This window comes from Microtus oregoni, unplaced genomic scaffold, assembly GCF_018167655.1.
Source record: "Microtus oregoni isolate MIOR12 unplaced genomic scaffold, Mior012 000020F_ref0000438, whole genome shotgun sequence".
NCBI classification, from domain to species: domain Eukaryota; kingdom Metazoa; phylum Chordata; class Mammalia; order Rodentia; family Cricetidae; genus Microtus; species Microtus oregoni.
The window spans coordinates 16,328,386-16,356,210 of record NW_024543079.1 but is presented as its reverse complement, the minus strand read 5'-3'; the positions used below and the strand labels follow the sequence as shown (position 1 = coordinate 16,356,210).

The following is a 27,825-nucleotide window of genomic DNA, read 5'->3' as shown; positions in this document are numbered from 1 at the left end:
GGCAGAGCAGAGTTGAGGATTTTCCTAAGGATTTGGCTTCATCCCTGGGTGCACCCTGATTGGGAGCCACTCAATACTTATCTGAGACCCAGATCAGAGAATTGGCGAGAGAAAGAGCTTTCAGAAGGGGACGATGGAATAATCGCGTAGTGTGACCAAGACATCGAGCTCGGTTTCACAGAACGAGGTTACAGGGGACCTGCGGATGCAGTCTGGCGTCCTCGGTGGGTCAGAGTGGTGGCACGCGCGGAGAACCTGGCAAGCGCCACTGCACACCGGGTCCCGCCCCTCGCTGCGCTGTCCGCTTCCGAGCGCAATAAAGTTATTGAAATTGACGCGGTTGCTAAGGAAGTGGGTCGCCGAGCCGGGTTGCTAAGGAAGTGAGCGGTCGCGGTCTCTCCCCATCCGGGGCAGCGGGGAATGGCTGAGCCCGGGGTTCGCCGGCGCCGCCCGCTCTCGGCTGCGGCTGCAGGTGAGTTCGGGATGCGGGGTCCCCGCGGGGCGCCCAGCGTTGTCCTGGCGTCGCTGCTCCGCGAGCCGCAGTATCCTCTCTGCCCGGCACCTGGGTTATCTGACCGCCAGGTTCCTTCGCGGGCGCGGTCGGCACGACCCCCCATCTCGGCCGCCCCTGCTAAGTCCTCACTGCCGCTCTGCGGCCGTGGTCCCGGGTCCTGGCTGGGGAGGCAGCCCCGGAAGCAAGTACCTGAGGTCCGAACCTCGGAGCTGTGCCTGGCTGGCTGTGTGACCTTGGACAAACCCCTTGCCCTCTCTGGCAGCAGCAGATCTGTCTGTCCAGTGGGGTCCTGACACTTGCCGAGGAGACGTGTACATGAAAGGGTTCCAAGTGGGAAGAGGGAGAGTGGCCCGGGTACTCTATGTGGGGATCAAGAGTCCCGTTTGAAGTCTGTGTGCTTGAGTTTGAAGCTGCATCTCGTGGCATTGAGTCTTCTGCTCTTCTGTGAAGTGGGATAATGGACTGCTATGAGAAGCCAGTAGGACTGGCGTCTGGAGTAGCTCGGCACATGGGGCTTTTTTTTTTTTAATTAGCAGATGTTAATTACACATAATAACGGGTTTCATTATGACGTTTCATGTTTCATTCGTGTGTATGATGTATTTTGGTCATGTCCCTCTCCCACTGACCCCCTCCCTTCTTCCAGTCCCTTCTAATTCCATGCCCTAGGTCAGCTTGCAAGAACTTGGTGCTGGGTTCTTTGCAGGAACATGGACATTTTACCAATGGCTACACCTCAGAAGAAAATGCGTCCTACCCCCTCAATCACCTTTAATTCCATCTGAGGTGCCGGGGTGGGGGTGGGGCGCCGTGACACCTCAGAAATGGGCGGGGTCTTGTGAGCCCCTCCCCCTAGCTACCGTTAACTGCCTATAAATCCTTGTGTAGGTAGGGATAGGTACTTGTGAGCCCCCACTCTAGAAAACACCTGGTTAGTGCTTACCGCACTGTAGTGAGGTATTTGGGATGGGATGGAAGCCTTCCAGGAGGGGAAGATGACTTGAGACCAAAGGGCTTAGGTGTGTAGCTTGCCAGCTCACAGGTATTCCTTCTACCCTGGCTATTCCCCAGCCACAGTTTTACTTCTTGGTCTGCTCAGAGGAGGGGAGTTGTTGGTCTCTCAAGAGGTACTGATGGGAAGAAACCCAGAGATAAGATTCTGTAGATGACGGGGGTGGGGTTATGGTTTCGTTTTGTACTTGTGCCTTGTCCATCACCCGGTATAAGAAGAACAGGAGTATATTTATCTCTTCTGGGAAGTGCTTAGAGTAGTAGTGATCATTTATAGCTTGATGATAAGAAGTTTTTTGAGGTGTATTATCTCATTTAATCTTCACAGACTTTGTCAGGCAGCTGGTGATGTCACCCGTCTTGTAGATGAGAAACCTGTGCCTGAGAAAATTGAATTTGGCTTGCCTAAGAATCTGAGGTTTACAGTGTGATGGAGCTGGACTTGCATTTTATCCCCAGCTCCCCGATGCCTCTGCTTTCTCAACAGTAACTGCTAGAAGGCCACAAGGGTATTTTGAGTTGCTTCTAATTGCTTTGGCTAGAGGTTGTTCTCCCAGTGGCATGGGAACAAGATCTCAGAAAAAGCTTTGTTTGTTGAGTTTGCTACTAGCATATATTCATTTTATCTAATAAATTTCATTGACTTTTAAAAATACTTTTATTACTGTAGTTTGTGTGCGTGTGATGTGCATGTGTGTGCTTGATGCGCATGTGTGTGAGATGTTCATGTGTGTGTGATGTGCACGAGAGCGTGTGCATGATGTGTACGTGTGTGATGTGCGTGTGTGTGTGATGTGCATGTTGTGTTTTGTGTGTGTGTGATGTGCATGTTGTGTTTTGTGTGTGTGTGATGTGTGTGTGTGATGTGCATGTGTGTGATGTGCATGTTGTGTTTTGTGTGTGTGATGTGTGTGTGTGATGTGTGTGTGATGTGTGTGTGTGATGTGTGTGTGATGTGCATGTGTGTGATGTGTGTGTGATGTGCATGTGTGTGATGTGTGTGTGATGTTCATGTGTGTATGATGTGCATGTGTGTGATGTGCATGTTTGTGTTGTGTGTGTGTGATGTGCACGCGTGAGTGCCAGCCTATGCTATGGCATGTGAAGGTGAGAAGTCAACTGTGTGGAGCTGATTCCTTCCACCTTTATGTGTGTCCGGGGATGAGGCTCAGGTAAACTCAGGTTGTCAGGGCCTGTGTGGCAAGTGTGGGGCTGAGCCATCTCCCCAGCCCCACTGTGACTCTTTTATAAATGTATGTACTGTGTTTTGCTCACATTCATCCCCATTATCCTCCCATTCCTGCTGATCTCTCTCTTACCAAACAGTGTGTGTCCCCCCTCCCCCCGTCCACATTTCCCCACTCCTTTGGCAATTCAACCAGTTTAATTAGGATTGCTTATAGCACTGCAAGTGAGGGGTTTTCTATCTATTTATTTATTTTTGAGACAGGGTTTCTCTGAGTAGCCCTGTCAGAGAACTCACTCTGTAGGCCCTGCTGGCCTTGAACTCAGAGATCCGCCTACCTCTGCCTCCTAAGTGCTGGGATTAAATGCAGTTCCACCACCCCCTGCCAGTGAGGGGTTGTTTATAAGAGCACAGTCAGTTTATTAGTGTTTTGGTAACTGAAGGAAGTGCCTCTTCTTCAGCAACCATGGAGTGCCTATATAGATCTCAGGGAGGCGTGACTGAATATTGATGGGCTCAGTGTCAGGTATCTACACAGGTAAGCACAGCTGCTGAGAGTCCAGGGGCCACATCCATATCCTACCCAAAGACAGCATTCCATGCACTCCACCCCCGTTCCTCTGCCTCTTACATTCTTTCTATCCCCTCTTCTGTGATGTTCTCGGAATCGTGGAGGGGGTAAAATGTCCCCACTAGGCTGAGCCCGCAGTCCCTTACTTTCAGCACCTTGATCAGCTATGAGTCTCAATGACCACTGCCCACTGCAGAAGAAGCTTCTCTGAGCAAAACTGACTTCATCACTAATCTATAGGCATCAATCTAAATGTTTCAGATGTAGTTTGACAGATATATCATGTTCATTTAGTAATACAGCAGCAGTGGCTTCCCCACTAGGGCCTGTGTCCTCTCCAGCCATGGGCTTTTGGCCAGGTTGCAGCGCCAGATGGGAATTCCTTTCTGTGGAGAAGGCCTCAGATCCAAGCAGAAAGTTGTAGGTTACCCTGTAACAGCCAGGCCACTATTGCATGAGTGGGTGCATCTCCCTGGGCAGGTCATTATGGTCGGATGAAGCATGCACAGCCAAGTGACACTGCTGGTTACGTTTCCTCCCCAGCATGCTGCATAGCACCTTTCAGTCTTGCGAGGCACAGCCAGCACCAGGGAAGCTTCCAGCTGCTTCTCCAGCAATAACCTCTTACCCTCTCCTTCTGGTGGGCAACCAGCAGCAGTGGCATTAGCCTGTTTTGGGTCCTTCAAGGGCATCTCCAGTGATTTGAATGGGGACTGCTGAGACATCCAGTCCTGTGAACTGTTTCTTGGCCTCTACAGTGAGTGGCAGCCATTGTTGGACTATTGCATCATGTAAGCCAATCTATCAAATCCCCTTTTAATAAGTACATTCATTCTTAATTCTGTTCATTTAGCAAACCCAGACCAAAATAGCTCATGGTGAGGTAGTCTACCCTTGGCACTAAGGTTTACCTTTTATAATGTATGGCTTTTGGGGGGAAACGTATCATTGAAATAGATAGCATTTAAAGTATGAATCCCCCCCATCCCATGCTGGAATGTTTAAAAGTGGCATTCTCTATCTCTTGGCTCCTCTTTAGTGAGAAATTTTGGCTAGATGATTCTAAAGGCCCCATCAGTGCTGTTGTGGTTGAAGGTATACAGTTGGGCTGCTGGGTTAAAATTGTGGTCAGCTACACTCAGATTGTATGCCACCCAACAATAGCTTTACTATTTGTGCCACAGCTTCCTCAACCACAGAGCAGGTGATAACAGTGACATCTTATAGGGTTCTTAGGAAGATTGACTTGAGTCTGAGCCATGTGAACTGCCTGGCACATTTGATAAATGTTAGCTGTCATTATTTGGGTTTAACCTAGCACCTGTACTATATTTCATATTCCATTTGTGGTCGATGAATGAGTATGACGTGTGGTTAGAATCTTAGATCTGTCAATCTTACAAGATCATCATAAGCCTGAGACACTTGCCACTGTGGCATTATGTAAATGTGGATGTTATCACAGGCTTCCTCCAGGAGCCAGGACTTCCATGCTAGGATGGGCTGCAAAGAAAGGAGCAGTCTGGGGCGGGGTGTAGCTCAGTTGGTAGAATGCCTGCCTAGTATGCATGAACCCTGGATTTCACCTCTGGTGCCACATAGAGCTTGGCATGGTGGTGCACATCTGTAATCCCAGCACTCAAGTGCTGAAGGCAGAAGAATCAGAAGTTCAAGGCCACCTTGGCTATATATCAGGTTTGGACTCAATCTGAGATACGTGAGGCCTTGTTTTTGTTTGTTTGCTTTAAGGAGGTTTTGCTGTTTGACACCAAATTTAGTAAATGTTTATTACACCTCTCTATCCCAGGATGTACAGGATGTTGTACCTCCAACAGTCTTCAAGGAACCCCAAGCTAAATTTACAAGTACCTGTCATTTGACAGAACTTGATCTCCTCACCGTTTTGGCATTAGGGGTTTACCAAGGCCTCATGCCTGCTAGGCGAGCATTCTACTAACCAGCCCCATCTCCAGCCTCTTGTTTTTTTTGTTTTGCTTTTGTTTGTTTTGTTTTTGTTTATTTTTTTTTTTTTGAGACAGGGTTTCTCTGTAATTTTGAAGCCTATGCTGGTACTAGCTCTTTAGACCAGGCTGGTCTTGAACTCACAGAGATCCGCCTGCCTCTGCCGAGATTAAAGGCACGTGTCACCACCACCACCTGGCTCAGCCTCTTATTTTTTGTTTTTTGATAGGGAGAGTCATCTTGGTTGCTTTAACCGCCGTCTAATTTCCAGGCTCAAGTGATCTTGTCACCTTAGCTTCCCGAGCAGCTGGGACTAGTGTTTGTCAATACACCTGCCTTGACTTGTCTGAGTGAATTCATGTGTTGTGTTTGTGTTGGCCACAGAGTAAAGCCACTGTTGTCTTCTACATCTGCTTCCCAAGATGTCTGATAGGTACCTGTGGGGGCAGGAATGGGAGCCACGGGGTGTTCCTATACCCTGATTTCCTTGTTAGCTTTCCTTCCTCCTCTCTCTTTCTTTCCATCTCTTCTTGTCTTCCCAGGCTGGCCTTGCACTTGTAGGTCTCTTGCCTGCCAGAGCCATTTATGGATTTTCGGGTCTTGTGTGGTTGACACACTGCTGTCTGCATGGATCTTGATGCTGTTGAGTTCTGAAATGGACCATCACTCAGTCTCACTGGGATTCTTGAGGGAGGGAGGTGCAGATTTAGCTCCCCAGTGGACAAACCCTGAGGGAGAGAAGCCATGCTGCTGGGAGGTAACCCACCTCACAGTGGTGTCTTTTGACTCCAAGCACAGTGCTCTTCCTGCCTGTTCCTTGAGCTTCATTTGTGTGACATTTGCTGAACAGCTATTACGTAGCAGCCCAGCATAGTCTGGGAGTGACAGTGAAGAGATGGGTGAGGTCCTTGTTCTCACCGTTACAGCTCAACAGGTGCATACCAAAAACCAAAAAGTAGACAGACAGGAATCTGAACAGGATGAGCACTGTGGAAGCAGTGGCATAGTGGTGAACCAAAGAGTCACTTCTGGGGGTGGGCACTGTAGCTTCAACTGAGCGGTCAGAAAAGTCATCTGTGTGGGGGTGACATGTTTGTTGAGGCTTACTTTCAGGAAGGGGCTCACCATTTAAAGGTATACCAAAAGGATAAAGACTCCACGGTGGGAACAAGCTTGGTAAGTTCCAAAAACCACAAGAAGTGGCTATGACGATGGGGTGAGTGGAGAGGTGGCTGGGCGCCAGTGGGAATCTCTCCCGTAGAGGGACTCAGGCTGGAGTAGTGCAAGAGCAATAGGAGCCGTGGAAGACTTTGAGAAGAAGGTGCTCCCATCTAGCTGTCTTTGGTTTTGCTGTTTTCTAATGTGTGTGGATGTTCTGCCTGTACATATGACTGTGCTCCTTTCGGCATGTCTACAGAGGCCAGAGAGAGGTGCGGGATCTCTTGGAACAGGAGTTGCTGAGGGTTGAGAGCCACCATGTGGGTGCTGGGACCTCTGGAAGAGCACTTACTAAGCCATCTCTCCAGTGCCTAGTTGCTGTTTTAATATATTAGGTTTTTTTGGAGACAGGGTCTGCTGTAGTCTAGGCTAAACTTTAAGCCCTCCATGTAGTCAACTAAGGATGGACTCGAACTTCTGATTCTTTTGCTCATCTCCTGTGTGCTGGGGTTATAGGTATCTGCCACCACACCAGCGCCTGTGGGGCTCTGGGCTGAACTCAGAACCTTGTGTGTGACAGATAAGCCCTCTACTAAGTGAGCTACATCCCCAGCCCCTAGATTTGTTTTGCTTGTTTTTAAATCGCTTGGAGGGTGGATGGTGAGTTCAGTGTAGAGTCTTTCCTAGTGCGCGTGTGCCCTCTGTTCCATCTCCAGCATCACAAGAGGAAACACAAAAGATAGTGAAATCTTTCTGGCCTCTGTGGCCTATGATTTGAGAGGGCTTTGGGTGGCAGCTGGAAGTCTCCACAGGAGGTTAGTAAGATGGTGGCCGCAGCAGAAAGACTTGTTTTGGAGGTGGGGCCAGCAGCATGGGAGGACTAAGACGATGCCTGGGTTTTTGGCCTGAGCAGTCAGGTAGATGTTAGAGGTGCCATCTGCCTCTAAAACATTAGAGGAACAACAGAATTATTCCAAGAGGTCAAGGGTGCAAACTGTACCTTAGGCCTTTGGGAAGGAACCCCCGGCTTCTGCTGAAGGACGACAGCCGGGAAGATCTAGTAGAGCTCCACCTGAGCTCCCAGAAGACCTGCTTCTCTTCTAGGCTGTCTCTGTGCCAGTCTGTGGAGCAGTAAGTGTGGCCTCTGCTAGCTCATGCTGTCTCAGGCGGGTAGCATCGATGTCCTGGCTTGTGGATCTTGGCTGATGGAGGCTGAGATGAGCCAGCCAGCTCTGGGGGAGAACATAGACTCACTAGCATAGCTCTCTCCCAGCGCCTCAGATGGCCATGCTCTCCCTGCCAAAGTGCCTCTTTCCTGGCTGCTGGACAATAGATCTTAAGGCTCAGAGCATTTTAGACGGGAGAAGGTGCTGAAAAGCTGCTGTGTTCTGCCAGAATTCCTCGAGGACTCAGTAGTAGTTCATCCTCGCAGGGATCCAGGCCTCATTTCACAAGTCCCAGCAACAGCCTTTAGACATTGGCCTTCACTGGTGCTCATTCTGCGTAGTGAACAGTAGACGTACAACTGCCCTGTCTGCTGCCTTTTAGGTCTGTGTTCATGATGCTCCTTCTGGGCTTCTTGTCAGCTGATTCTCAGTCAGTCGTGGTCGTGTGGAGTATGGGTCGGCCTGTTTCTAGGTGAGGACTCCGAGATACTGAGAGGTCATTCCTGCTCGTCAGTGTATTAAGGATCTACGAGTGCTGAGGCAGGTAGAGTCTTGCTGGTCCAATGTGTTGTGCATGTCAGAAGCACTCTTGTTACTACTGGGTACCTCTTGAAAATGCAGTCTAAGTCAGAAAACTTAGGGTCTGGATTTCACCACCATTCCCAGGTACACTCATTTAGGAGGTCCCTAGGTACACTCACCTAGGTGATGGGAAGCAAAGCCAGGCACTCCTTCCATTTTCCTGCCAGTCAGGCCTCAGTAGCTGCCAGCAATGCAGCCTTGGCCAAGTACGAGGAGCTACTGGAAGGTCTGAGGGTGGAGTCACCGTAACAGCTGGATGACTTTTGGGTGGCGCAGTTCAAACAGCTGGATGGTTTGAAAATGAGGCTCTCCCAGCTGCGGGTGGCTAAAATACCTGTTGTCAGATCACTGCTGTATCCAAGATCTGAGTTGTCAGATCCATCTCCAGGGTCACTGTGGTTAACCAGACTCAGAGAGAAACTCCTACAAAGGCAAGAAGTACAAGCCCTGACCTACAGCCTAGAAGATGAGAGCTGTGTGTACCCCGACCTCCTTCATCATGACTGCCTGTGCCTGTACAAGGCCGTGGTCATGGCCTGAGGCTGAAAAAAAAAAAACCAAACCCCTAGGACTTGGCAGTGATAACAGTGAGGTGAGAGGGTGCAGGGATGCCTCCTGTTGCTGAGCCAAGCGCTTGCAAGCCCTCTTTCATTTCCCAGCAGCCTTGTACACGAGCTGTTCCTCCCCTTCCCAGAGAGGGAAGTAGAGACACCAAGAATCGGCTACTTTCCCACATATGCTGACCCCAAGTCCACTGTTCAAAAACGTTATTTATTACTTTTTATCGTGTGTGTATGTTTGTGCATGCATGGTGTGTGTGCCACAGTGTACCTGTGGAAGTCAGAGGACATTTGCATGGGGTCAGTTCTTTTCTTCTACCTTTACATGAGTTTCAGGGTTCAGACTCTTTTGTCCACTGAACCACGCTGCTGGTCTTCTACTACTCCGTCCTCCTTTTTATAGAACCCAGAGCCTCCTGCACGCTAAGCACATGCTCTACCACAGGGCTCCATCCTTGGCCCCAGCTATTTCTCAGGTGAGCAGTGACCACAGCACCCATGAAGTTTGTCAGAGGCCTCTCTTCTGTGCCTGGGTAACTGATTTGAAATGCTAATAGAGACAAGGGGCTTCAAACCAGGCACAATGGTACTTGGTTATAACTCTAGCACTCAGGAGGTGGGTGTAGAGGGTCAGGAGTCCAGGGTCAAGGCAACACAATTCCTTTGAAGTCAGCCAGCCTTACAAGAGACACACAAAGAAACAGACCAAAAAGTGGCTTCAAAGTCTGTTTGAGGAGGCCAAGAATTCCTTGGGCTGTTTTAGAGGGTGATGGTGAGTCTCAGTGTTCAATGGCTGAGGCTACGGAGACCCAGCTCTGGACTAGCTAGGGTAACCCTCATACTCTGTAGCAGCCTAGCTCCAGGTCTCGCAGAATCCGAGCTGGACTCTGAGCTTCTCTCCTAAGTCACTTAGCCTTCAGGGGAGAGAAGGGGGCAGCAGAAGTCCTGCAGTGCGGTACCTTTAGAAAGTTTGTCCAAGCCGTGGTGGTGCACACCTTTAATACCAGCACTCAGGAGACAGAGACAGGCGGATCTCTGTGACTTCGAGGCCAGCCTGGTCTACAAGAACTAGTTCCAGGACAGGCTCCAAAGCTACAGAAAAACTGTCTCGAAAATCAAAAAAAAAAAAAAAAAAAAGTTTCTTGTCAGGCTGGTAAGATGGCTTAGTGGATAAAGGTGTCTGATGACCTGAGCACAAGTCAGACACGCTTGGTGGACAGAGAGAACCAGCTCCTGCAACAAAACTGGTGGCGCACGCCTTTAACCCAGCACTCCAGAGGCGGAGGAAGGTGGATCTTTGTGAGTTCAAGGCTGTTGTGGTAAACAGCCAGTTTTAGACTAGCCAAGGCTAAATGGCAAGACCCTGTCTCAAACTCATCCCCCCAAATTTAAAAATATTTTTAGAAGATTTATTAGTCAATCCTATGATAGCACAGAAAGTTCTGGCAGGATTTTAGCAGTAATTCTGCCACTTGTATTGTGACATGGCAAATAAGTCAGCCTGTCTGGACCTCAGTGCCTGTCTCTCTGTGTATGTTTATGCGTGATGGTACCTGCATATGCAAACACATGGCATTTTCTTCTCCCTTGGTGCCTCTACATTGGCCTTTTCCCCTGGGTGGGGCTTCCGGAGCACATTTCTTAACAGTTAGCTCTCCTGGCCATTGCCACCAATCTGTGTCGTGTCTTTATTATTCATTTACTTATTTATTGTGGGTTTTGAGGCAGGGCTTTGCTGTATAACAGCTTTGGCTGTTTTAGAACCCACTCTGTAGACCAGGCTGGCCTCAAACTCACAGAGATCCACCTGCCTCTGCCTCCTGAGTGCTGTGATTAAAAGCATGCACCACCACCACCACCCAGCTCTGACTGCATTACATCTTGAGGTGGGACTGTTTAGGGATCATTGTGTCTCCTCACTTTGTCACCTGACTGCAGACACTGAGCCCGTCACCACTGGCAGACCTGTCTTTAGCATACCGCTGCACTAGAGAGCTCCCTCACTGGTGACAGTGGGACTTTAGTTTAGTAGTGACAGCACTCTCCTTTTCTTACACTAGAGCGCAGTGAAGACGTGGGTATGGTCCAGGGGGAATAGAAAGACGACTGGGATTTGGGACACACTGTCACCCACACTGCAGTCCTTAATAGCAAGCACCTTTAGCAGGGGTATCAGTGGGGCTGTGTGGCCTTTTGTTTAGAACACAAACTGGGCAGAATAGGAGCAGAAGCGCTGCACAGCCTCTAGCAGCCCAGGGGTGGCAGCAGTCATCCCTTTGCTGATGACTCAGGAATATGAGCACAGAGCCCGCTGGTGAATCGTGAAACACGAGTGTCTGCTCAGGTGACTGAGATGACTACAGAAGGTGGTCTTCGGTTTTGCAGGAGGAACAGTAAGGAGTCTGTGTATGTCTGCAGGCCAGAAGAGGGCACCAGACCTCATTACAGATGGTTGTGAGCCACCATACGGTTGCCAGGAATGGAACTCAGGACCTTTGGAAGAGCAGCCAGTGCTCTTAACCTCTGAGCCATCTCTCCAGCCCTGCACTGCCCATCTTACTGGGCACATTTTCAGGCTGCTTACTAAGAATGTGTCATCTACAGATGCTTAAACTCAAATCAAAGTGCTAGCCTTGTCTCCCCAAGGTCCTCTTCAGGGTCCATATCTGATGGTACAGGAAGTGAAAGGAACTTATGGGTATCTGAGGGCGAATGAATCCTCTCACGCTGTGCTGTTCCAAACAAGTCTGTTTATTCTTCTGCTTCTATTCTAATTCTCCTGTTCTACTTCTAATTCCTCCCAGCTTCTTCTCCAGCCTAAAAACTCTCTTTACAAGAGGCTTGAAGCAAAGAAAAAGTTACAAGAGTTACCTCTCATTGGTCAAAAGCACATTCCTAGGGTAAGCGATAAGGAACTGAGCCATTGCCATGGCAACACAAGGGTTTCAAGGCTACAGGGACAAGACTGTAATCAGAGCCCAGTGGCACAGTATCCATAGGTCTTTTATCAGCTAGACTTGGCAAGCGAAGAGTTGGCATGCTTTTCTTAGGGTGCTTTGTGTAGCAACCTTGGTTGGACACCTGCAGCTCTGACCTTGTGCATAGCTGTAAAGCTTTAAACTTATGGTCCATTTACAAAAAGCCTTTCGTCTAGGTGGAACTTGCTTTGAGGTAAAAGTGAGCTAATTGTGTGAGGTTTGCTTTAGACTGAAGAGAAATTTGTTATTTTATGATATTAACCTGAGTAAAAAGGAACAAAGTGGGCTTTTAAGTGTTTGTTTATAGTTATGGGACAAATAGATCTAGTAATGAAACATGTCCTAGTATATTTTCTATTTATCAAAATTATGTAGCTAAATGAAAATTCATCTTTCTGACTACCCACAGATATGTGCCCATAAAATTGAGATGTAATAATGAGATTACATATACACATCACATGAGCAATGCAGGTACTGGGGAGACACCAAGCTGCTTTAGCAAAAGTGAGCAACAGTTTCCAGAGTCAATGGTCCTGCAGGCCTTGCCTGGGCGGGATTAAACTCCATCAGAGAAGCATTCGTCTGGTGGGTTGACATCTGAACACTAGTTGTCACCTGCTATAACTCCCAGGGCCTCTGACATTTCCCCAAGCAGGGAGTGGTTTTATTACTTCCTCCCACTTTGATTATAAAAACCAAATACACGAAACCATCAGAAAGTCCAAAGAACAGAAAGACAGACATACAAAAGAAGACATGCAAGCTCACCAACCAGATAGCACTGTGACCCACAATCCTATTGCCCCATTAGTGGGTGCAGTACTTTGGGGCATGCTTCTTACCAGCCTCACTCAATGGAAGTAATTTTGTTCTTTTAGACAGGGTCTAACAGTACCAATGGCTGGCCTGTCACCTGCTGTTTAGACCAGACTAGCCTCAAAATCACAGAGATCCATCTGCAGCTGCCTCTCCTGGGATTAAAGGCATGCACCACCACTGCCCAGCTTACATAAGACTCTTAAGACTGAGCGAGTAGAGACCATGCAAATGCTCATATCTGTTGAGCTCTAAAGCTCATGCTGTGGTCTTTTTTTTTATCACAGTAAGCAATTTTTTAGATTTATCTTATGTATTTGAATGTTTTGCCTAAATGTGTGTCTATATACTATGTGTACACCTGACCTGCAGAAGTCAGAAGAGGGTGTTGGATCCCTTGGAACTGGGGTTACATATGGTTGTGAACTGCCATGTAGGTGCTGGGAACTGAACTCAGGTCATCCGCAAAAACAATGCTCATAACTACTGAGTCATTTCTCCAAATCCTACCTGCATTTAAAAGAAGATTTATGTTTATCCTTATGAGTGTGTGCTGTTTATGTTTAGTTGCTCAAAGAAGCCACAAGAGGGAGGCAGATCCCTGAGGCTAGAGTTACAGATCATACTAAGTCACCATGTGGGTCCAGGGAACTGAACCTGTGTCCTCTGTGAGAACAGTTTCTTCCTCTTAACCATGGAGATATCGCTTTAGCCTCCTAATTTAATTGTTTATAACTAGGTATATCAACATTATTCAAAAATGTTTTTGTTTCTGAGATAGGAGCTTATGTATTTGAAGCTTCAAAGCTGGTATAACTGAAGATGACTGAATTTTTTAACTTCCTTGCCTCCACCTCCCCAGTGCTGCACCACCATGTCTGTGTGTTTTTGGTGCTGGATATCAAACTCAGGGTTTCTTTTATGCTTAGCAAGCTTCTCCCATGTGAGCCACATTCCTAGTCCGTGATTTAAAAAGGTTGACTAGATAGTGTATGTCCACATGCTCTAAAATCCAGTGGGTGTAAAAGTGCACACAGTGACTTTCTTCTCCTACCTTGGCCTTGCCGCCTGGCTCTTTTAGGGAAACCAGCCACCTGACAACCATTATTGCTATGTGGCTCTTGCATCTCCTTCCAAATGTGTGGAGGCTGGATTTGTTGTTAGTTTTGGTATTTTGAGACAGGATCGCTCGGTGTTGTCAGGCTAGCCTTCAGATCACCGTCCTTTGCCTCAGCCTTCTGAGTGCTTGAATTAAGGTATGTGATACCACACCAGCCTGCCCTACAGATAGGTTTTGTGCAATCACAAGAAATGAAGAACTAATCCCTCAATGCAGATTTCATGTTCTTTTAAATATTCTGCAAGATAGTGATGTTTTGTAACCAGAGATGAACAAACTGTGTGCGTGTGTGTGCGCGTGTGCGTGCATGCACGCGCGCGTGCTCATCTCCAACGCCTGGGCCCTGGTGATCCCCCACTTTACCTCCCCAGTGTGCAAATCACAGGTGTGAGTCACTATGCTCATTTGGAAATCTTGTAACTCCCATTGTGAAAATGCATCTTAGAGACCAGGGTGAGAATGTCCTTTCCAACAGTGTACTTCAGGATTTCGGGGTCCTGATACAGAGACTGACGCTTCCCTAGGCAAAGTCTGTAAATGAAGGTGGTTTAGGCTGGCTGACAATGTTGCTTTTATTTCCTGTGGTGCTTTTCTGACAGTGCACATGATCTGTGGCACAGGCTGCATCTCAGACATTCCATCCTTGAGCCCTGGGCAGGCCGTTGACAGGCCTGCCCTGTTCTCTTAGAGGACAGCGTTGCCGTGTATTGATTAGAGATGTATTAATGTGTGCTCTGTGTGTGTGGACTGCTTCTTGCAGGGCTGCTTCTGTGGAACTGCCAGACATGTTTTTTTTATCCCCATTCGAAGAGGCCGCACACCTATGAAAGGAGAATTAGGAAAATACAGATGTGTTGGAAGAACAGGGAAATCTCCTGCATTCCCATCACCAAAAGTGGACCAACTGCTGATGTTTCAATGACTGCTTTGTTTTTTGAGACAGGGTTTCTTTTTTTTTTAATATTTTTTTATTTATTTATTATGTATACAATATTCTGTCTGCATGTATGCCTGCAGGCCAGAAGAGGGCATCAGATCTCATTACAGATGGTTGTAGGCCACCATGTGGTTGCCGGGAATTGAACTCAGGACCTTTGGAAGAGCAAGCAGTGCTCTTAACCACTGAGCCATTTCTCCAGCCCTTGAGACAGGGTTTCACTGTGTAGCCCTGACTGTCCTGGAACTAGCTCTGTAGACCAGGATGGCCTTGAATTCACAGAGATCTGACTGCCTCTGCCTCCTGAGTGCTGGGATTAAAGGTGTCTGCCACCACCCAGCAAGTGTTTTATTTTTATATAACAATGACATGAAGCCATTCAATTTTATAAACTGCTTTTTCATCTATAACCGTTTCCCAGGTATTATAGAGTTTTGCTAAATGTCTTTATTTTCTGCTTTAAAATATTTTATTAAAATCTTTTTTTATAAAACCAGGTACTCTTGAGACAAAATAAATTTAAGTCATTGTTATTTTTTTGGTGGTGGTGGGGGGGACGAGCACTCCCTGCGTTGTCCATATTGATTTTAAACTCAGGCTCGTGACCTCTGACTGAGCATCTGGGGTCAGCCAAGACCAAGTGTCTTTTTAACGATGGCACAGTGTGGTGGACTTTTCTTTCTGAGATAGGATTTCACCCTGTAGCCATGGCTCTCCTGGAACTCAAACTCACAGTGACCCATCTGAGCACTTCAGCCTCCAGAGTGCTGGGGCTAAAGGTGTGTGCCACATGTTCAGCTCATGTCTCATTTGCTCACTGTACTTTTAAAAGAGAAATTATAAAATACTGCAGGTTGAGTTGAATCTCTTTCCCTGTCTAATTGCCTTTTCTCGCTTGTTTCTCCACTGTCCAGTTCGGGCAGCTGGCTCCGCATTGGTGTGTACACCCTTCTCTACGACTTGGTCTCGGTGGGTTTTTTTGGAGACAGGGTCCCATTTTGTAGGTGAGTCTGAACTAAACCTTGCCAGTTCAAGGACTGACTCACTTTTTCTGCAAAAGTCCAAATTGGCAAATATTTTGGTCTTGGGGGACCTTACTTTCTCTGTTACAGCCGCTCTACTCAGCCTTTTATAGTCACTGTAGATCTAGGCTTATGCAAACGAAGGGTCACGCTACGTTTCAGTGAAATGTCATTTACAGAGATGGGTGTGGGCCTGGTTTGGGCTGTGGCTTGTCTTGAAGCCACACTGGACTATCTGTAATATTTTAATTTTGGTTTCCCATAAACTGATGTGTAGCTGTCACTTTCTGTTATTGTTATTATTACACTGCTGGGGGCTAGAGATGTAGCTCAGTTGGTGGAGTATTTGTGTCAGCTAGGCATGGTGGTCCATGCCTGTGATCCTACCACTTGCGAGGTAAGGCAGAAGAATCAGAAGTTCAAATTGGCCTCAGCTGTATGGTGAATTAGAGGTCAGCCTGGGCAGTGTGAGACCCTGTATCAAAAACAGAAAGAAGCATCCTTATCTATGTTTCTTTCTGCACATGTGCAAGGTTCCATCAGAACATGAACATGTGGAGAAGGTGGAACTGCTGAGGGTTTTTTGTAGCACAAATTCTAATTGGTCTCAATAATAAAAACTCAGAGTCAGCTATCAGGAGGGGAAAGCTGAAGGACCGGAGAAGCAGAGTGGCAGCCACTAGAGTTCTTACCTCTACCAGTGCTCAGACCAAAGGGGCGGTCCTGTCCTCAGACTGCACTGAGCTCCTGTCTCCTCCCACTTTATATTCCTCTCTCCTCTCAGCCATGCCACTCCTCTCCCCACCTTCCTAGTGCTGGGATTAAAGGCATATGATCCCAAGTGCTGGGATCACCTCTGTGTGAGCTCTGCTTCTCTTTTAGACTGGATCGATTTCATGTATCCCAGGGTGGCCTTGGACTAACAGAGTCTGCCTCTGTCTCCTGGGATTAAAGGTTTGTGCCACCACTGCCTGGCCTCTAGTGGCTTAGGTCTGCACTCTAATCTTCAGGCAAGCTTTATTTGTTAAAACACAAACAAAATATCTCTACAATTTTTTTTTGAGGCAGAAGCTGATGTAGAGTCCATTGAGGGATGCTGCTTACTGGCTTGGTCTCCATGGCGTGCTCAGCCCACTCTCTTTCTTCTTTAAATTTTATTTATTTATATTTTATATATGAGTGCTCTGTATATATGCCTGCAGGCCAGAAGAGGGCATCAGATCCTATTATAGATGGCTGTGAGCCACCATGTGATTACTGGGAATTGAACTCAGGACCTCTAGAAGAGCAGCCAGTGCTCTTAACCTCTGAGCCATCTCTCCAGCCTGTATATGACACATAAGTGCTCTGCCACTGAAACACACTCACAGCCCTCTGCTTACATTTTATTGACCGGTGTGCTGTTTAAATAAGATGGGAGGAATAGGAGGAGAAGAGGGAGAGGAAAATGTTGGAGGGTTTTGATGCTGGAGACCAAACCCCGAAATCTCTACAAGCTCAGCACCACTGTCCCACAGAGCTGCATCTTGCTATCACTCTGTTTGTTTTCTTTGAGACAAGATTCTTACTATGTAGCCATGGCTGGCCCAGAACTCACTATGTAGACCACAGAGTTCTGCCTGCCTCGGCCTCCTGAGTGCTGGGCTGTTTTTTTTTTAATAGTTACACTTATTTATTGTGTATGGATATATTTCTGAGTGTGAATGTGTGTGAGTGTATGTGTGTGTGCAGGCGTGTGCATGTCATTGTGTGTGTGAGTGTATGTGTGTGTGCAGGTGTATGCATGTCATTGTGTGTGTGTGAGTGTATGTATGTGTGCAGGCGTATGCATGTCATTGTGTGTGTATGCAGGCGTGTACATGTCATTGTGTGTGTGTAGGCGTATGCATGTCATTGTGTGTGTGTAGGCGTATGCATTTCATTGTGTGTGTGAGTGTATGTATGTGTGCAGGCGTATGCATGTCATTGTGTGTGTGTACAGGCATATGCGTGTCATTGTGTGTGTGTAGCGGTGTATGTATGTGTGCAGGCGTATGCATGTCATTGTGTGTGTGCAGGCGTATGCATGTCATTGTGTGTGTGTGTGCAGGCATATGCATGTCATTGTGTGTGTGCAGGCGTATGCATGTCATTGTGTGTGTGCAGGAGTATGCATGTCATTGTGAGTGTGTGTGAGTGTATGTATGTGTGCAGGTGTATGCATGTCATTGTGTGTGTGTGCAGGCATATGCATGTCATTGTGTATGTGTGCAGGCGTATGCATGTCATTGTGTGTGTGTGCAGGCATATGCATGTCATTGTGTATGTGTGCAAGCGTATGCATGTCATTGTGTATGTGTGCAGGTGTATGCATGTCATTGTGAGTGTGTGGCAGTGGAGGACAACCACTGGGAGTCCATTTTCTCCGTCTACCATGTGGGTTCCAGAGATTAAACTAAGGTTGTCAGTCTCGGCAGAAGCATCTACACAATTAACCATCTCATTGTCATTGACCATCCCTTGTTCGTTTTTGGTTATTGTTGTTTTGTTTTGTTTTTTAAAGATTGGATCTAGCTATATAGCCCCTGGCTGGCCTGGAACTCACTATGAAGACCCAGGCTGACCTCAAACAGAGATCTGCCTGCCTCTACTGAGTGTGTAGAGGTGTGTACCACCATACCCAGCCTTCCTCCTGACCCCCCTTTTTTTTAATACATTTAATTATTTATTTTATATCCCAACCTCATTTTCTCCTCCCTCTTCTCTCCCCCCCCCCTTTTAAAATAGCATGCTTGGTCAATAAAATATAAGCAGAGGCCTGTGCGTGTGTTTCAGTGGCAGAGTGCTTGTGTAACATATACAAAGCTATGGCCTCAATGACCACATATACACTTTAAAAAAAATCCTTTCATGTAGAATGTGACCAGTTTGTGACCTCTGTGCTAGTAACCGATAGTTGCTCAGAATGTAGTCCACACCAAATTCTAGACTTTGAGGTGCGTCTCCATGACAACCAGCAAGGGTAACATGAATCCAAAATGAAGTGCCCAGCAAAGAGTGTGGAAGGCTGTGGTTCCCCTGAGAAACAAGTAACTGATCTTCTCAGCAGGCACAAGTCGCGAGGTTGGAGAACGCAGCTTTGCACAGCCAGCCAGCCAGTGGCTCTTAACCCGGGCTGCTGGGTCTGACAGCAAAGGTTCTTGGGACTCAGGCGACAGGCTGCTGACTGAACTGCTGGGTGTCTCTCAAGATTTATCACTTTGTGATTGGACCTACAGGAGGGAGTCCGACATCCTCCTGAGAATGCCCTCACTGCTGAGGAGGACCCAGAACAGATTTGCAGCTCTGGAGACAGGAAATTGAATTTGCCCGTCTTCTTGAAGTAAAACATCAATAATACATGGCTACCGCTCTAGCTGGGTGAGCTCTGAAAAGAAATGTGTTCCAAGTTGAGGAGATTTAATGCAGGGACTCATCTTAGGAGTTTTGAAGATGAATGTGGATCATTAAACACATTCCTTTGTTTTTAATCCACTTTGCAGCTCAAAAAAATGGAGTAGCCAGGCCTGTAGGTCTTTGCTGTGGGCTTTTTATGGAACAGGCTCAGGCCACAGTGTTTTCACAGGTGTGAGTGGGGACAGACTGCCTCCTCAGGAGGACATGATGCCCAGGAGCCTGTAACTCCACCTTCTTGAACTCTGCAGTCCACCTGCCTGGCTGCCAGGTGCTGCATCCGAGGCCTTCCCAAAGGAGGCTCTGGGGCCCGTGCTTCCCTTTTCGCTCACACCAGCTTTGGTAGGCCTCTGCTGGACTTTGGAGAGAGGTGGCATGTCCCAGTTTGCTTTGAGTTGCTGTGATAAAACACCATGACCAAAAGTAATCTGGGGACCGAGGAGGATTATTTGGCTCACAGGTTACAGTCCATCATGAAGGGAAGCCAAGGCAGGAGCTCCAGGGAGGAACCTGGAGGCAGAAACTGAAGCTGAGCCGCAGAGGAATGCTGCTGACTGGCTTGATCCTCCTGGCTTGCCCAGCTGCTTTCTTACACAACCTGGGACCTCCTGCCCAGAGATGGCACCACCCACGGTGGACTTGCCCTTCAGTCTTGAGTTCTGAGTCATGAAAATGCCCTATTGGCTTGCCTACATGTGGATTTGATGGAGCATTTTCTCCACTGAGGTTTCTTCTCAGATGAACATAGATTATTATCGAGTAGATGAAAACAAGCAAAAACCCCTAACCAACAAAAGGAGTAGTCAGGCACAGTTATAGCTGAGGGTACCTTCTAAAGAAAGAAAAGCCATTTGTTCTTCCTTCTTTTTTTTCTTTCTACTTTTTAAATTTATTTATTTATTTGAGATAAGCTCTCACTGTGTAGACCTGAGTGGCCTGGAACTCTTTATGTAGACCAGGGTGACCAAGCTGGCCTCAAACTCATAGAGATCTCTGCCTCCCAAGTGCTAGAATTAAAGTTATGACCACTCTGCCTGGCTTTAGCACCTGGTTCTTCCTTCCCATCTGATAACATTTCTACTTTAATTAATTAATTAATTGGTGTGTGTGTTTGTTTGTTTTTGGAGACAGGATTTCTTTGTGTAGCCTTGGCTTCATGAAACTTGCTCTATAGACCAGGCTGGCCTCTAACTCACAGAGATCCGCCTGCCTCTGCCTCCTGGGTACTGGGATTAAAGGCGTGAGCCACCATAGCCTGGCTTGATTTTATTTTTTAAAATTTCTTTTTTAAAATTTTATTTTATTTCATGTGTATGAATGTTTTGCTCACATGTATATGTGTGTACTACATGAATGCCTGATGCCAGAAAATAAAAGGAAGGTGTTACAGGGTCTCAGTATGTAGTTTTGGTTGGTTTCTAACTAATAGTCTTCCTGCCTCAGCCTCCTGAATGTTTTGGTTATAGATGCTTGGCTCCATGTGACAAAATTAGACTTAAGAAGACCAATGAATGGACTAGCTTTGTACATTTTCTTTAAATAGTATGAGATTTAGTTCTTATTGCATGTCAGTAGGTAGGTATTTCTATCTCAATTTTTGTATGAGAGGAAAATTACAAACTAAACAGTAGAAAATGGTTGTCTTGATGTTTAATGGACAGAATTAAGGTTTAACCATAGTACCTGCAGTGACGTTTGATGAAAGTCTTAGAAGAATCTTTTTTCTTTCACATTCTGAGAACTGAACCCATGGCATCCCACATTCTTGTCCTGTGCTCCTCTGCTGAGCCACGCCTGCAACCCCAAACCCTTTCGTAATAATTTTAATCTCTCTTTATATTAGCATACAGATATGGTAGAGACTTTGTAAGTCCCTTTGCCTGTGCCTTGTAGTTTCACAGTTACCCATGTGAAAGGAGAATGACTCCTGTTTTTGCAGAACTTACAGAAACCACATTCAAAGAGAGTAAGAGCTCTGGTTCTTTGTTCTAATTTTTATTTTGACTTTTTAATGTAATATTTCATCAATTCTTTGAGAATAGCATGAATGTCTTTTGATTCCATTTACCCTCTCCCCTACCCCTCCTTTTCTTTCCTCCTGGATCTACCTCCCCTGGCCCCTCCAGCATCATGCTTTCTTTTCTTAGCTTTTTCTTTTTCAGTAGGGCCTCCAAATCCAGTATATGCTTCATATATACATGGATTCAGGGCCATCCACTGGAGTATGGTTGACTCACTGTTCCCCAGAAGCCTTCAGTTGTCAACAGTTCCTCAGGGAGGGGTGGGGGCTCATGAGCCCCTCTCCCATGCACACTAGAGTGTTGACTGGCTTGATCTTGTATGAGCACCCACAGCCGCTGGGAGGTCCTGAGTGCAGGGGTCCTGCCATGTTCAGAAGGATCTACTTCATTCCAGTCCTCCCTGAACTCTGGCTTTAACAGTCTCTTCTGCCCCTTCTTCTGCCATGGTCTCTTGTACAGGGGGAGGGTGATATGGATGTCCCATGTGTGGCTGAGCACACAGGACTGATTCTCTGCACTCGGCCAAGTGTGAGTTCCTGCATTAACTACTGTCTGTTACACAAAGAAGCTTCTCTGGTGAAGTCGAGAACTGTGCTATGTATGGGTATAGAGATGCAAATGCAGGGCTCAGCTTGATATTATGTCCATTTATCAAATGGTAGGTTCATTCTTAGAGTCTGTGAGCTCCCTCTCCATGGGTTCATGTCTAGATTTCCAGTACAATGCACACATTCCCCACTGTGGAGTCAACCTTAAATCCAACCAGAAATCAGCTGGCTACCTCCATATTATCCCTGCCACTACTGCACCCATGTGCACAACTGACCACACCAGTCACTGTAGTCTGCAGGACTCACAGCAGCCTACCTAGCACCTTCAGGATTTGGAAAGCTAACCTACAAGAAGGAAGCTTCCTGATTGGTACCAACTTGATTTTCTTCATTCCTTTGACCACTTTGTGTAGTGTCTTCAGCAGTAGGCTCCTAGCATTAAGTTCTGGTGGTCAAGCAAGAGCAGTAACCATAATCTTTATTATTTGGAAGTTTCTGGGACACCACTGACCTGACCAACTGCTTGAAGTATTCTGCATGTGGCATTGGACTTTTTCATTTGGCAACTTATGGCTTCTGGGAGGAACATTGTCCTTTGTGTAGGGTAACTCCAGCTCTTCTGCATGCTAGAATTACAGATGTGTGCATCCCTTGTGTAGGGTAACTCCAGCTCTTCTGCATGCTAGAGTTACAGATGCGTGCATCCCTTGTGTAGGGTAACTCCAGCTCTTCTGCATGCTAGAGTTACAGATGTGTGCATTATTTGTGTAAAGTAACTCCAGCTCTTCTGTGTGCTACAGTTACAGATGTGTGCATCCCTTGTGTAGGGTAACTCCAGCTCTTCTGCGTGCTACAGTTACAGATGTGTGCATCCCTTGTGTAGGGTAACTCCAGCTCTTCTGCATGCTAGAATTACAGATGTGTGCATCCCTTGTGTAGGGTAACTCCAGCTCTTCTGCATGCTAGAGTTACAGATGTGTGCATTCTTTGTGTAGGGTAACTCCAGCTCTTCTGCATGCTACAGTTACAGATGTGTGCATTCTTCGATTCAGCAATTCAACTTCTTTGGATTTACTTTTTCAGATATATTTGTCCACACAAGAAATGATTGTTTCCTGGATTTTTCACAGTGGACTATCAGAAACAGCTATCTATTGTTTTATTTGTTGCTTGAGACAGGTCTTACTATGGAGCCCAGCCTGGCCTCAAGCCCATAATCCTCCTGCCTCAGCTGGGTAAATTCAGGAATTACAGTTGTGCACTGCCACATCCAGCAACCCAAGTGCACCTGGAGCAGAGATTAAATAAGTTATGATGTATCTGTACAGTGGGATATTATGCTGCTGTCCTATTTGTTGAGGATAAGAACTTCAAGATAGGTTGTAGTAAGAAAGAGCAAGATGCAAACCATTGTGTATTGCTGTGCATAACATCACATTGTTAAAATATTAGGTTGAAAATCTAATAATGGGACTAGAGAGATGACCCAGGGCTTTAAGAGAACTGACTGTTCTTTGAGAGGACCTGGGTTCAATTCCTAGCCCCCATATGGGAGCTCACAATCATCAGTAGTAACTGCGGTCTCAGGGGATCCAATGCTGCCTCTGTCTGCTGCAGGCACTCCATGCATGTGATGCATAGACATACATGCAGGCCAAACACCCATACACTGAAAATAAAGATAGAAGGAAAAGATCTAATGATTTTTGTCTGTGGCCAAGAAAACTAGGTGGCTGGGGAATGGCTAGGGAGCAACGCTTGTCTCTAAAAGGGCTTTTGAGGGGCTGGAGAGATGGCTCAGGAAGAGCTTTGCCTGCTCTTCCAAAGGTCCTGAGTTCAATTCCCAGCAACCACATGGTGGCTCACAACCATCTGTAATGGGATCTGGTGCCCTCTTCTGGCCTGCAGGCATAAAAGGACTTTTGAATACTAATTTTTAAACCTGAATCCTCTGGGTTTTTGTTTTGTTTTGTTTTGTTTTTAATTCCCACACTGAGGTTATCAGGAGCTTGTGGTCTCTGTGTCCCTCTTGGCTCTGATCTGGTCTCTCCTTTGTCTTTCCTAGAGACACATCCAGCCACCCATTCTGCCTTCTGAGTTTCCTGGCAGCAAATGAGCTTCTGTTTTTCTTTTTCTTTAAAATATTTTTTTGCCCTTTTCCTCCTTGCATTCAGAATGTATTAAATCGATGGCTGAATGCAGTGTGCTATTCCACATCTTCACTCACAAGTACAAGTTTATTTTGCATAAACCATTTTTTTATTGATTCTTAGAATTGAGAGGTATTCCCAGCACCAGCTAAGGTATTCAAGCATGCAAGCCAGTACACAGTGAGTCCTGTGGCCCAGTGGCTCCCCTGTTGAGACTGTGTGACACCAAGTGCCTGTCAGGCCTATTATATGCGTACCCTTTTGTGGTGCTGGGGATAGAACTCACAGTCTTGTACATGGCACCTGAGCCACCCGAAACAAGGCCATGTTATGAAGCACAGACTTGCCTCTCAAATGCTAGGCCTGCAGGCTGCCTGGAGCCCATGTTTCCCCTCCCCCCCTTTACCTCTTTACCTGGTTATTTTCTTGTGTGCCTTTCATGTGTGTTTGTTCTGGTGCTGGGAATTGAGTCAGCCTTTGTTTGCTAACATGTGCTGTTGCTGAGCTATCCCTCAGTCCGTACTTGGCATTAGGGTCCACTCTTGTGCCCCCTGGTAAGCTCCCACTGTGTAACCATACACTGTGCTTCTTCACCTATTGACCTATTAGATTTTGGTATGAATTTGTTTTTTTTTTCATATTTATTTATTATGTATACAATATTCTGTCTGTGTGTATGTCTGCAAGCCAGAAGAGGGCACCAGACCCCACCACAGATGGTTGTGAGCCACCATGTGGTTGCCGGGAATTAAACTCAGGACCTTTGGAAGAGCAGGCAGTGCTCTTAACCACTGAGCCATCTCTTCAGCCCCCTGGTATGAATTTGTTTAAATTAAAAATAACTACACTGGCGGGGCCGTGGTGGCACATGCCTTTAATCCCAGCACTCAGGAGGCAGAAACAGGCGGATCTCTGTGAGTTCGAGGCCAGCCTGGTCTACAAGAGCTAGCAGGACAAGCTCTAAAGCTACAGAGAAACCCTGTTTCGAAAAACAAAACAAAACAAACAAACAACAAAAATAAAACTACGCTGGATTTCCCTGTATGTATATATTTAATCATACCTCTTAATGGAAACTGGACTTGTCTCATTCTTTTTTATTTTTTTCATATTTTTTTCAAGACAGGGTTTCTCTGTGTGGCCCTGGCTATCCTGAACTAACTCTGTAGACCAGGCTGGCCTGTACTCACAGAGATCCACCTGCCTTCACCTCCTGAGTGCTGGGATGAAAGGTGTGTGCCACTAGCACCCAGAGAGTTGCCCCCACTCTCTTGCTATCACAGTGTCACAACAGATAACCCAGGAGAGACGCTTGTCTGTAGGATAAATCCTTAGGATTGTTATGCCAAAAGGTCTGTGCATTGAAAGGGTGGAAACAATTTTATTACATTTTATTTATCTCTCTCTGTGTGTATGCATGTATGGACAAGTCTTAGAGTGTGTTGAGGTCAAAGGACAACATGTTAGAATTCTCTCCTACCATGTGGATCCCAGGGACTGAACTTAAGCCCTTAGGTTTGGTGGCAGCCATCTTGCTGGCCCCTGTACATTTAAAATTTTGATCATTTCAAGTTCCTGTCCTTAGGGATTTAATAGTTCATAGGATATAAGGCCACCCAGCCTTTTTTTTTTTTTTTTAAAAAAGACTTGTAGTGAGGGCTGGAGAGATGGCTCAGTGGTTAAGAACACTTAGTGCTCTTCCAGCAGAGTGGAGTTCAGTTCTAGCACCCCTGTCAGGAGACTCAGAGCCATCTCTAACTACAGCTTCAGGGGATCTTGCATCCTCTTCTGGCCTCCATGGGCATCTGCACTAGTGCACATCCCCACACAGAGCACATATATGCATAATTTAAAAGTAAAAAAAAAATCTTAAAAAAAACACCCACAAAACAAAACTATGATATTTCATGCTTGTAATCCTAGCACTTGGAGATGGAGGCAGGAGGATTAGGAGATAAGGTTGAGCCTCTTTCTCTTAAAAAAGAAAAGAAAAGAAAAGAAAAAAGTAAGGTAAAAGCTTCCGGAGTTTCTACTTATGGTATAAAGTCAAATATTGATTGAGGGTGGATAAGAATCAATATTAGTGGACTGGAGTTGTTTACTACTGAAGCTGCTTAAGGTCCCATGAGGAGAAATACTCAGTGTACTAAAATGCTTAAATGCGGCTATCAGAAGCTTCGCAAGTGAGGGTGGCTGCTGTACCCACTGCTGTCAGGCAGCCCTGATGATAGCTGCACCATGCTCACTGCTTTTGTTTTTTCCCTAGGACCTTAGCATCCTGAGCCATTTGGATTCATAATCCTCAAGGCTAAGCTGTCAGAGTTCATCATGTCCAAGTTAAAAAGCTCAGAGTCAGTCCGGGTGGTGGTTCGCTGTCGACCCATGAATGGCAAAGAAAAGGCCGCATCCTATGACAAAGTGGTAGATGTGGATGTGAAGCTGGGGCAGGTGTCTGTGAAGAACCCCAAAGGCACATCCCATGAGATGCCCAAGACCTTCACCTTCGATGCCGTCTATGATTGGAATGCCAAGCAATTTGAACTCTATGACGAGACGTTCCGTCCACTTGTGGACTCTGTCCTACAGGGTTTCAATGGCACAATTTTTGCCTACGGACAAACGGGAACTGGGAAAACCTATACCATGGAGGGAGTCCGTGGTGACCCTGAAAAAAGAGGGGTCATCCCCAACTCATTTGATCACATCTTCACCCACATCTCTCGATCGCAGAATCAGCAGTACCTGGTCAGGGCCTCTTACTTAGAGATCTATCAGGAAGAGATCCGAGACTTGCTCTCAAAGGACCAGACCAAAAGGCTGGAGCTCAAAGAAAGGCCCGATACAGGCGTGTACGTGAAGGATCTGTCTTCCTTTGTCACCAAAAGTGTGAAGGAGATAGAGCATGTGATGAATGTGGGGAACCAGAACCGATCTGTCGGTGCCACCAACATGAACGAGCACAGCTCACGATCACATGCAATCTTTGTCATCACGATCGAATGCAGCGAGGTGGGCCTAGATGGTGAAAACCACATCCGGGTAGGAAAACTAAACCTTGTAGACCTTGCTGGCAGTGAGCGGCAAGCCAAGACTGGCGCTCAAGGGGAAAGACTGAAGGAAGCGACCAAAATCAACCTGTCCCTTTCAGCCTTGGGTAATGTTATCTCTGCCCTGGTAGATGGCAAAAGCACCCATATTCCATATAGAGACTCAAAGCTGACTAGGCTTCTCCAGGATTCCCTTGGTGGCAATGCCAAAACTGTGATGGTAGCCAATGTGGGGCCTGCCTCTTACAATGTAGAAGAGACCCTGACCACTCTGAGATATGCCAATCGTGCCAAAAACATTAAGAACAAGCCAAGGGTCAATGAGGACCCAAAGGATGCTCTGCTTCGAGAATTCCAGGAAGAAATTGCTCGGCTCAAGGCCCAGCTGGAAAAACGTTCCATTGGCAGGAGGAAGAGGCGAGAGAAGCGGAGGGAAGGTGGTGGCAGTGGTGGGGGTGGGGAAGAGGAGGAGGAGGAGGGAGAAGAGGGTGAGGAGGAAGGGGATGATAAGGATGATTACTGGCGGGAACAGCAAGAAAAACTGGAGATTGAGAAGCGGGCCATTGTAGAGGATCACAGCTTGGTTGCAGAGGAGAAGATGAGGCTGCTGAAGGAGAAAGAAAAAAAGATGGAGGACCTGCGACGGGAGAAGGATGCTGCTGAGATGCTGGGGGCCAAAATCAAGGTACTGTGCCCTTCCTAGGCCCCTTCCCTTTCAGTGCCATTTCTTTGATCAGAAGAATTATACAGTGGGGGCTTGGCATGGTGACACACACCAAACACCTTTAATCCCAGCATCCAGGAGGCAGAGGCAGGTGGATCGCTTGTGAGGCCTATATAGTAAGTTCTAGGACAGCCAGAGCTACAGAGTGAGACCTTGTTTTTCCATACACCCAAAATAAAATTCAAAACCAAACTGCATTCATGACAGTTGTCATGTATGTGCATTGTATGAAGAACCGCAATAAAACTAATATGAACCGCAATAAAACTAATACCCAGGCATCCTCGCTTCCAGTGAGGAATAGGACAGCCCTC

General features: G+C 46.7%; 1 protein-coding gene across 2 annotated transcripts in view; it reads left to right on the top strand.

Annotated features, from left to right (window-relative positions):
* Positions 1 to 380: 380 nt before the first annotated feature.
* Positions 381 to 27,825, top strand: part of Kif3b (kinesin family member 3B) — a 40,800-nt gene continuing 13,355 nt past the window's right edge. For both annotated transcript variants that reach the window (XR_005976041.1, XM_041670409.1), the window contains exons 1-2: positions 381 to 472; positions 26,007 to 27,472. Coding sequence is in view for 1 of the 2 variants with exons in the window: in XM_041670409.1 (XP_041526343.1) it covers positions 26,069 to 27,472 (1,404 nt within the window). In the remaining variant the exon portion in view is untranslated. The remainder of the gene's footprint in view (positions 473 to 26,006; positions 27,473 to 27,825) is intronic.